We start from the raw sequence: 11,843 nt of genomic DNA, 5'->3' as shown, positions 1-11,843 counted from the left end.
AGGTGTGCACGCTCTTATTCTGAATATCGGAATAGACCATTTTAAATTTCGAATCAAAAAGATATTGAACAGTTGTTGTCATGGTATAAATTCTCTGTCCACAGATCGGCAATCTGTGCACTTTTCTTTGAAGAAACAAAATGTGGTCCATTCCATTTCTGATCCAATTTTTACACCGTCTAGAAAAAAATCAGCTGTTCCAAAATCAATTGTCGAAAAAGTTTACTATACATTTGAGTTTACTTCACAATATAACAGACACCTAAACAAAAAGTGCACCTCTAAGGGTTCGAGTTGAAGTTACACAAAAATGAAACGTAAAGAAAAAGAAATAGAGTTAATTTTTACAAAATCAGTGCGGTGGTAGTTTTAGGGTGGGGGTTATGAGTTCATTGATCGCTTCTATTGTGAAGGCGCGCGTGCGGCGGCAGCTGCTCTAGCCCTAGCTTTCGACCCAGCAGATGGTAGATTTCAAAGAGCTTTTTTTTTTTAATAATGGAAATCATCTAAAAATTTGCGTCACGCGTGACATCCCTTTACGATGTAAATACGCATATACAAATTGTTTTTGTTAACATATGTAAATTTAGTTTTTATGGTATCGTAGTTTGTCATTTCAGGAATCGAATGCACACTTTGCCTACACACACTCTTAGATCCTACCGCCACCAATTTAGGTATCGTTAATTATAACCATCTTAGGAATACGTCTAATTATTTATTTCTAAGGAGTGCAGTTTTTGATGTTTTTTCTTTATAAGTTGTCTTCTAAGCAAATAAACGGATTATAATTATAATGAAAATAGAGGGACGCCTGCGGAAGTTCCTGGACGGAAAAAAGTGTTGCTCGTTTACTCTACTCTTTGACATTTACGAACAATATTTATGTCGCATTCGGTTTGAAATGGTATTTATTAAATACAAAATCACCTTTCCATATATTCAATTCCCAAATTTGGACTATTACTTTAGTTTGGTATTATTTCATTTTACAGATGTACTTAAGAAATTAGGCGCCATCTTTTTTACTGCTGGTAAATTATCTTTAGTCAGATTAATATGCTTTTAAATATATCACTGCCATCTATCGTACAGTTTACATACTTTTTTCCCGTTTTAAAGATTAATGTTACTACTCGTTAGATGGCACTGTTAAAAATGCAAACATACGTCAAGGTGCTAATGGTTAAAAAGTCATACCGATACTCGCTAGATGACATTAGTTGTAATAAAAATTCCATTTATAGTTCTGTTTAAGTTTGCTTTTACTTTAAAATAAACAATTAATTTAATTTCTTACCGAAAAAGTTGATAATTGGTAGAGAAGATAATAAGATTATTCGAGTATGATGACTATTAATAGCGTTGATTCATAGCAATTAGGCAATTACAAATAATTATTTTAATTAACCATAATCTGAAAAGTCGCGTAAGTTAAAAAAAATATTGTCGGAGTATTATCATACAAAGATACCTATGACCTATGACGTATTAAATCATAGCTTAAAATAAACAGTGATCAAAGTTGTGACTGTAGTCCTACGCTATAAAATGTAATGTGATGGCGTCATCATTAATTACAACCTTGTTCGTTATAGTTCACTACAAACAAATTGATGTGACTCATTTGTTTTACTTGAAATTACTTTCTATAACGTAAATCTTAATGTTTGAATATGAGTTTAATTATGTATTATGTTTTTTTTTATAATAAAGGGGGGCAAACGAGCGGCGAGAACACCGAAGTGGTCAGCGACGCCCATGGACATCCGCAACACCAGAGGAGCATATGTACGTATATAGTCATCATTAACACTAGTACCTAACTCCCATCTCATTGTATTTCTTGCATTTTGTGATTCATAAACAACACGCAATATATAGTTATAAAGTAAACCTGTGTTTGATTCATGTAACCCACGTTACCTTATATAGAATATAGAAGTTACCTTAATCTCTGAACGTTCGTATCAGTTCAGTTGTTCAGTGAATACAAATATTTTAATTTGAAGGAAAGATATCACGATTATGTGGCTGTGTAATTAATTAGTAATAATGTACAACATTGTATTTATTTATAACAATGTTTATTTAAACAATATTGATAAAGAAAGGATCAGGGCCAGTTTTTTCATTAGTAGCGCTACGGGCGACATTTCTACTGCGCCTCTAATTTCCATGCAAACCCATAGGAAAATACGTAGAACCCCAACAAGTGCCCTCTATGTTCGACGCCCAGGGCACCCCACCTCAACCTATCCTAATACTAGTTCTGGAAAAGGTGGAATTGGAAAATGTGAATAGGCACTTTTCTGGCTTATCTTCTCTGCTTGCTAACAACGCCACTTAGGTAGTATAACTTTTTTTTTCGTAGGAAAAATAGGAAACACTAGCAAGATTTCAAGGATTTTCATTCAAGAGTAGTTAGGTAACTAACTACTTATTCCTATAAATTGGCTGCATTCATAAAGTCATTACATATCTAGATATTTCTGTTGTTTACACAAACGAAGAATTCGCCAATATACTTATCTAGAAAACATAAACATAATTTTGTTGTTTACCTGGCCTTTACGTACTCATCAAACGTGAAGGCCAAAGCAAGTTTATATAGGTATCGTACCTACCTGCTATAGTCGCTTCGTTACGCTTCAAAATACACGGCATTTTGCTTGGTATGGGGAATAATACCATTAACATGTCTCTATATTTAAAGGTACTAGTACTAGTACTATTTCTGTATTAGAAGAATAGAAATTATTACATTTTGATTCAAAACTAACCGAATATGCCGTACCTTTTTGCAGCCGGTATGACATCATCTCTGCGTTGCGTTGCTCGACTCGACGCGACCCGAGGCCCGAGGCCGCGGAATGCGGTCTCACACGAGCTCAGTTTTCAAATATCGCAGACGAAAGCGGACGGTTTTATTTTTGCAAACAGTGAAAAGTTTCAAAAAAAATTTCAAACATGGCTAACGTCATGGGTAAGTAAACTCTTGTTATTCTTATAAAAGTTAACTGCGACTGCGATAGATTTTTAACAAATATTTTAACGCTTCTAAAGTCTTGGACCAATTTCAATTAACTTTTGCAATTTTTCTAATATAATTCGTTGATGTTGAGGTAAATAAACCAGCCGGCGTTTTTCTGGACCGAATCTAAAGCCGGGTGTGGCAAAAACTAAACTGCTTTTGTCGAAGAATCCACTAAAAACTTTTCGAAGCGGTGCGATTACATTAAGATCTTAAATTTTCGACCGATATTTTTATAATAAAACGTTATCATACTTATTGTTTGTGCTTGTAAATTAAACCTAAGTGTAATTTGTATTCTTAGCAATGAGTTCATCCTGGTCAAGCGGAGATTTCTATTGGTCGTTTTTATTGTGTGACAATAAGCAAGGTCATAGGCAACATTATAGGTTAGTTAACGATTATTTAATCCTGTCTGCTATTGTGGAGTCACCTGTTGTCCTTCGATTCACCTTATAACGCAAGTCTTGTATACGGTATTATGTTTTCTGATTAGAATGTTAATTGATTAATTCTGTCTTGCTCGACAAGACTTGACGTTAATGTTTTTGGGGGGAAAAAGAACAAATAATTGGCAACACTTGGTTAATAATGCGATTAATCATCAGATTGCAAAGAATATGCTATAAACAAATAGTTATAATATAGGCGCCTGTTATTACATTGATAACGTTAAGTAACAGCGCATGCTACTAGAAAATATAATAATGTAGATTTAGTATGATTTATGAATGACTGTATTGTACTTATTCAAATACAACGAATGAATACCAGATGACAATCTTACTTATCGAATCGGACGATTGATCCTACTAAAGTGAATTAAGTCGAGTAAGAAATGACTTTAGACTTGCATGTTGTTGGGCACACATTCGTATTGGACGAATCGAGAAAAAAATCTCTTATTAGCCATAAAAAAAATATAATAAAGGTTAATGAATTCTTTGAGACATGCGATATTTTAAAATAGTCGTGTATTAAAAAAAGTATTAGCTTTTTATAAAGTTTCGAATTCTTGCGGCACTTGCATCATTTTTTTCTGTAAAAAATTTATATTTGTCGCGTTATTCAATTTTCAAATGGCCTTGACGTAACTCTGAGTAAACATTTGCATGAAATCGCCACATTTCTTACAGAACTGAACTGGAGTAAGATTTTTTGTAAATCACATTTAATAACCATTAAGTACTACTGAATTAAGGGCTTGGACATAGGTCAACCTCTGACCTATGCTAAATCGATAGCAACGAGTTGAGCACTTATGAAAACGTAATCACGAGTAACATGTAGATTTCCAGATATGTAAGAAAATGGAAATATAAACCTATAAATTCAGTTAATTTTTTTTAATACCATACTTTAGCCTTTAGATTTATAAGTAGCGAGTAATCATTGCGTATGAAAAACGATAAACGTTAAGAACTGTTACGATAGTTAGCGTTACGTGTAATATAAATTGCCAGCGTGGGAGCTGTGACTCATTCGAATCTTATTTCATGTTCTTGAACGTGCTAAGATAAATAATGTAGTAACACTGTACTTACAGATTTTTTATAATCACGTATCGACAAAATCAAGGTTACAAGATTCGTCTTATTTGTATAACTACCTTTTGTCCGCGACTCCGTCTGCGTAATTTAAGAAAAAAAAAGTAAGTAGTCTATGTATTCCAGACTATCCTCTACATTACATCTATACCAAATTTCATCGTGATCCGTTCAGCAGTCTAGGCTACAAATTCTAACAAACATCCATCTATCTAAACTTTCGCAATTATAATATTAGTAAGATAGTATCATTTACAAAGATCGATGTATTTATTTTATTATTTTAACGAAATAAAGTATTAGAAAATTATAGGTACGTAGTATACTAAACTTATAGTTTGCAAAAAACAAGTATTTTTTCACGCAATGCTGTGAATAATTCGGCACAGACATGACACAACATTGTAATAATTTAGATACACAAAGACTAATGTTACTTTTTACTTTATACATGAAAAAGTTTAAATGTATGTTTGTTACTCAGTATCTCCAGAACGGCTAAACGGACATCGCTGAAATTTGTCGCAGATATAGGACATAGTCTGGAAGAATACATAGGCTACAAATTAGATTTTTATACCACGCGGACGAAGTCACGGGCAACAGCTAATAAAATAAAAAATAGAACACTATTAAAAAGTTATGTAATTTTATCAATTTTATAAATGCGAGAGTTTAGATGGATGGATGTTTGTTAGAATTTATAACCTAAACTGCTGAACGGATCTCGATGAAATTTGTCATAGATGTAGAGGATAGTCTGGAAGAACATATAGTCTCACTTTTTTTTTAATTCCACGCGAACTGAGTTGCGGGGGAAAGCTAATAAAACAAAAATGTTAGTAGCTAACAGCTGATTATATAATTCAGTTAGTGTATTGATCAGTGTTACTGCGCAAGTTTTGCCCCAATTTCTCGTCGCAGTAACATGGGCGCCTGAAGGTCGGGCAACATCGATTCAATCGAATGACATCATAGTCTACTCGAAAATAAACAAAGAAACGTGTTAGGAAGTAGTTATTGTCAATGATAATATATCTTCAACAGATCTACTACATTTAGGTATCATTTATTCTCAATACTAGAAGATATTATGTCGTCTTCGGTCCATATTTTTAGTGTTAAAACAAATGAATACATTATTTGGAAATTACCTTATTTTCCCATTTGTGGTGCGGTTTCTTTAATAGTCTAAGGTCAAAAAGACAATTTAATATTCGCGATTATTTGCGAAAAAGAAATCCTGGCCTCGAGATAGCTTTTAAGTACTTAACGAATGCAAAAATAATTTTATTTTCAATTCTTCGAGCTTATACAGATCAGTCTTTCATTATTTCTGTTTACGCAAAACCTTTAGTCTCCAAAGAAATGTAAAATATTTGACATCACAGTTAGGTGCATTGAACTTTCTAATGCGGCAGGAATATTAAAGTAACGATACCAAAGCTGTGGGAGTGAATTGCGACCACTTGCCCGCAAACAACGGCACGCCTATATTTAGAATTGCTCGAGCATGTTGTGAATTTATAGATCAGATAATTAATAAGAAACTCGCTTGTCTTAAGCTTTCTATAAATATGGCATCTAATTTTTACAGATGTGTCTACCCCAGACAACCTCCAGTACCAGTTTTTCCCAGTGTCGAGCGGAGTTGTTCAGTTCAAAGTGCGAACACCCAATGACGCCCACGTCGCTCTCACCATGGGGCCCCAGGACTCCGAGCCGATATACGAGGTTATTAAAGACACAAACAAAAATGAACTCTTTAACTATGGTATTAGGGAAAACAGCTCTTACTGAAGTTTATTTCATTTAATTTCTAGATTATGATCGGCGGCTGGGGTAACACAAAGAGTGTGATCAGGAAGAATAAAGCAAAGCCAGACAAGGTAGAAATAGAAACACCTGGTATTGTAAACGGCGGCGAGTTTCGCGGTTTTTGGGTGCGTTGGGACGGTGGTGTGGTGTCGGCCGGTCGCGAGGGTGAAAGCATTCCCTTTATCTCCTGGTCCGACCCCGAGCCCTTCCCCGTAGGCTTCGTCGGCGTCTGCACTGGTTGGGGCGCTACTGGCACGTGGAAAATAGAAGGTAAGTGACAACAACGCGACTACTATCAAAGTGTACCCAACACCGATAACTAAATACCAGATTATCGATGCAGAGGCGGAAGAATTCAACACTCCGGACAAGTTAGAATATAAGTTCGGACCCGTAGCGGCCGGCTCTCTGGAATTTGAGTATCGCGGCCCCCATAACTGCCACGTATGTCTGTCGCCGGGCCCCGGCGAGATGGATCCTATGTACGAGTTTATCCTCGGTGGCTGGGAGAACACCCAGTCCGTTATCAGACATTGCAGGCAGAAGCCTGATAAGGTAGCGTACAAGATTAAGTGTCGTAATCAAATATTAATAGTAAATCGATCACAGAATGTAAGGCATTGCAACGGTCCGTAGGTAACAGTTCCGACACCCAGTCTCATGAACCCTAACGAGTTTAAGAAATTCCTGATCGAATGGAGGTGCGGAAGGTTGATAGTTCGCGACGGGTCTACCGGTGCGGTGATGATGGAGTGGGTGGATCCTACACCGTTCCCGGTGACGCACTTCGGGGTGCGGTCGGGCTACGGCGCGCACGGCAACTGGCGCATCAGGCATTTCTACAGCGGCGGAGCTCAGCCTCGTTGAGTGTCGAAACAATATTTAGAGATTTTGCTTCCGATGTTAATTGCTGTTTATATATTTTGTGTCATTGAATATATTCGCATAAATTCAGTATGGCTCTAACAATTAGTATATTACATGATTAATGTATAGATTCCGTATTTTCGTTTGTGTTTAACTAGTCCTCGGCAATTGCATCCAGATATTGAATGAATTTAGTGGTATGTTGGGTACATTTTGAGTAAATCGGCTTCTTCCTTTTCTGTTTCTTCTTTCTCGTCAATTTTAATATTTTCGCATGCATACATATGTAGCAAGTATAGACGATAAATGCATTTGTAATAATTAATCATGATATATTTAATCTTTTAAGATACCTTTACTGCGTTGTGCATGCACATGTATAAAACAAGTCTAACAAATATAATATAAGTTTTATTTTTATTTGCTTTTAATTTTTTTTATGATTGAATATCAACGTTTTGTTATAACATGCCTTTTATTATAGTGGCGCCTTCAGCGCCTACCGCAGCGGCGTTATACAGTCCGCCGGCGGGTTACCCGGGCGCGGCGCCGGCAGTGGCACCGTCTGGTGCGGGCGTGTGGATGGACGCGGTGAGCGGGCAGCTGGTGCCGGGCGCCGTAGTCGGGGGACAGGACTGCTCCGGAGAGCCGCTGTATGTGGTGCGCGCACAGCACGAAGGCGCCATGCTGCCCGGCAAACTGGTCGCCTCTCACGGCTGCGCATACGTCCCATGGGGCGGTCAGGAACACGGCAAAGGGGAATATCAGGTAGGATTTAATAACACGCATAAGTAATATTTTAAAATTTTATTTTAACCGCTATGATGAGTCACTCTAATAGTGGACTTTTGGCATCGAACGGAACATAGAAAGTGTATGGGCCATATAATGAATGACATTAAATTGTATTTTTTAAAAGTGAATTTTGTATCTATCTATTCTTCTATACTAATATAATGAAGCGTGAACACATACTATTTAGTTATGTAGGTATGTACTACACAGCAAACAGAGTATGTTTTTGAATAATTACTTTTATATTAAATAGCCCTACACTTACACGTTTTTGGCTATGTTTTCACGCTATTAAAGTTAGGGAGTATATAATTTGGAAAAAACCGTCATGCAGGAAAGGGACAAAACTACAACACTGACAATATCAAGGAAGCAAAAGTTGCCATGGTAATGGTAATTCTTAACTAATGTAAAAGACGTTCGTTGTCATCTGTGAATTCGAATTTTGACATTTGCACGTAAAAATTTCACAAATGTAGACAATAAAATAAAGTTTTTATAATTACATGTGGAAGAATCCGTACAAGAACCGCACATATTACATATATTTACATCTATTTTGCATTTCAGGTCCTTGTGGGTGGTCCTAACAACTGGGTTCCTGTGAGTGGATCAAACATTCCTCCGGGGGCGTTCCCCGGTGGCGAGTCCGAAGACGGGGAGCCCCTTTTCATCGGCCGTGTACGTCACGAAGGCAGCGTCACCACCGGCAAAGTACAACCTTCGCACGGAGTCTGCTACATCCCCTTCGGTGGACAAGAGCTAGGGTTCCCTGACTATGAAATCCTCATGGCTTAAATGAATAGTGAAACCAAAAGAAAATGGTGATATTTACAGAAATCATCAGAAACCTTTATGCGCAGAAACTTCTCGGTCGAATGTAGATGATTCACATTGTGCCTATAATTATATTATTTTGCTGCACTGCATAATAACTATTTTTGACCTAGCGATTATATGTTATATTTTTTAATAAATTATTTATAAATTAAAACATTTAAAATGTATTTATTTTGTGTATCATTTAATCTAAATGCTTGTAGTTGAATTCAAAAAGATATTCTTAACTTACATAGGGCTATCTACTGGTTAGGGTTATCGAAGATTAAAAAAAAAATGTACCCCATGTAAAAAATAAATTAACCTTAACAAATTATAATTAAAATAAATAAATAATTTACAAGCGTATTACATTAACGGTTAACACAAAAACAATGTGAGTCTTGTATCCTTCGTGGAGGAGTATCTGGCGTTACTAATATTTCGTAGGAATGGTATTCAAGTTCGTTGCCATTGTACGGTACATAACAAGTACCATATAACACATGTACTTTGCCGCATATAACATCGCTGCCAAACTTAGCACGGCCTATATACAGTGGATCATTATTTACTTCTGACATACCTCCAATAATTGCATTCTCAGGTATATTTCTTCCTTCACATTTGACCCATTTAAAATTTATACCACATAGAATCTGGAAAAAAAAGAAAATATTAACATAACAAATATTCCTATCAGACAGCTACTGCCCGCGACTTTGATTGAAATTTAAAATGAAATCCAGTAAAAAATGGCTATTGTTATTCTATTTAAGATTTCTTATAGTATATGAAATTGGTCCAGTAGTTTTCAAGTTAATTATTAACACTTGGCATGCGGGGAATGTTTTTTTACGTATTTGATTCACTGCGATATATCGGGTGAACGAAATTCCCCGCGATTTACTAAAACCACACCCGCTACACATGTAATTCAGCGCAAGTATCCCCCGCACGCCAAGTATTGACACAAATCTGTCCTCATATAGTATAGAAAATGGAGTGAACTTAATTTTCTACACTATGGGTATAAATTTTAATTTTTTTAGTACTAATGAAAGTGAAGCTTTACACAATACTATATATTTTGCTAATAATAAATAATTACCTCAAAGTTATCCTTTCGGTGTTCATTGTATCCCCATGCAATAAAAGTGCAACGTTCAGAATGTATATATTTTCCAGGACAAAGGGATCCTCCATGTTTTGCCCGAGCTACATAAATGAGCTCGTTATGAAACCCTCCTATCACAGCATTAGCAGGCAGCCTATCACCATTCAAAGACCTCCAGCGCAGTTTGCCACCATTTATCGTGAGACATCTTGGTACTTTCGCTATCGCCGGTTGACCTTAAATTGTTTTATAATTACAGATTTGCTTATTATACTTTAGTACGCAACTTCGCCAGGTCTGAATTATTAAATAATTAATTAGTAGCCTATGTGTTCTTCCAGACTATGACCTACATCTGTGCCAAATTTCATAGAGATCCATTAAGCCAATCAGAACAATTCTAACAAACATCTATACATCCATCCATCTAAACTTTTACAATTATAATAAACTAACAGCTCAGCTTCTTCAGCTCAGGATTTAAAAAAAGTTGCCTATAATCTCATTTGCTCCTCCCGTTAAAATCAGCTCACTAAATGCAGACAAACAGAACAAACTCTTGACAGGTGGACAAAAAAAAATTGGTTTTTCATTCATGCAAATACATCATGTTTATAAATATGATTTTTCTTTTTCAATATTCAACATTGAATTAATTATACATTTAAATAATAAAAATCAAATTACTTTCAAATATCCAGTCGCTCAAGCGAAGTTCAGATTGATCATTTTCAGTCATTGTTGTTAACTTGGCAAACCCGATAACAGTTGAAGTGATTTTTCTTTCCTGACGGAACTCAAAAACATTTTGTTTGCTTAAGACACCAACACGTATAAGACTGCCATACCATGATATAATGAATTCATTCATAATCGACCAATCTATTTCATAAAAATCCTGAACAATGGGATCACTACCAGGAGTTTCTATTTTCAATAACCTTCCCAAAGAAATCTGGAAGCCAAATGATTATTGTTTATACAAACATGATCCTAAGAACAAAAGTCCCACTTAAAATATTGAGTATTTTCTAAGTTTCATTATAATAAAAAAAAATACCTTGTAAACTTCAGTATGTGGGCATGCTTTAGCAAGCAGATGAAATACGGCATATTTAGGACCAAATCCATAAACTTTTGCCTTTATTCTAAATCCACAATTATCTACTCTGCATATTTTGTATGGTTTTTGCAAATCCTCTAGAAAAAAGGAGGAAAAAAAATTAACTTTGTCAAATAAAATAGACAATGTAATTTAAAAAATAAGGCATTTTTTGTTGTATCACTTACATCGAGTTACTATTAAAAATAATTGACTGAGCCATGAAAGTCTACTATGCCAACTCCTAAATCAATAGCCATTTTAGGTAAAAATTTATTTATAGGGGAAGGTAAATTTAAGTAATAAAGTAACTTGCAGCTACTTATTCATCAGTACTTACCTAATGATTCGCACATTTTAAAATTGTGATACAGATTTCGCAAATTGCACTATAGATTTGCAAGTTAGCGTTTTCCCTTTTTGAAAAGCCAGATATCTTAATTTTTTTTAGAATTAAGGAAATAGATGGGTTGTTGCTGTTTTGTGTTATGTTCACTTGATAAGCTCTTTATTTATTGTTTTAATTACAGTTTTATTAGACATTAGATTAGGAGATAAAAATGACATAATGACAGCTGACTGATGCTGATGCTGAATGCCGATTACCGATATGGTATAGGTCTACAAGGATAATATGGCACCCGGCAATTGTATATAGACGTGAGCGTTATTTCACGTCACTAGTTACAATCACCTGTGACGAGATATGTAACGGCGTCACTAGTTTCGAGTCAAATTGAAAGT

The 11,843-nt window shown here is 35.5% G+C and overlaps 2 protein-coding genes across 2 annotated transcripts; one reads left to right on the top strand and one right to left on the bottom strand.

Moving 5' to 3' along the window:
• The first annotated feature begins 2,840 nt into the window (after positions 1-2,840).
• LOC106111899 lies at positions 2,841-9,068 on the top strand. The gene is made up of 7 exons (XM_013294096.1): positions 2,841-2,986; positions 6,179-6,315; positions 6,405-6,669; positions 6,743-6,954; positions 7,036-7,261; positions 7,751-8,034; positions 8,632-9,068. Exons 1-7 carry the CDS (start codon positions 2,971-2,973, stop codon positions 8,857-8,859), a joined length of 1,368 nt encoding a protein of 455 aa, XP_013149550.1. The 5' UTR covers positions 2,841-2,970; the 3' UTR covers positions 8,860-9,068.
• A 121-nt stretch (positions 9,069-9,189) lies between these two features.
• On the bottom strand, positions 9,190-11,748 carry LOC106111900. Its single transcript, XM_013294097.1, has 5 exons — positions 11,440-11,748; positions 11,058-11,197; positions 10,685-10,952; positions 9,992-10,233; positions 9,190-9,539 (listed from the first exon to the last, which is right to left on the bottom strand). Exons 1-5 carry the CDS (start codon positions 11,453-11,455, stop codon positions 9,255-9,257), a joined length of 951 nt encoding a protein of 316 aa, XP_013149551.1. The 5' UTR covers positions 11,456-11,748; the 3' UTR covers positions 9,190-9,254.
• Positions 11,749-11,843: the final 95 nt, after the last annotated feature.

This window comes from Papilio polytes, unplaced genomic scaffold (assembly GCF_000836215.1).
Source record: "Papilio polytes unplaced genomic scaffold, Ppol_1.0 DF824146.1, whole genome shotgun sequence".
NCBI lineage: Eukaryota > Metazoa > Arthropoda > Insecta > Lepidoptera > Papilionidae > Papilio > Papilio polytes.
Note: the sequence above shows the minus strand (reverse complement) of the source record. Positions and strands in the feature narration are given on the sequence as shown.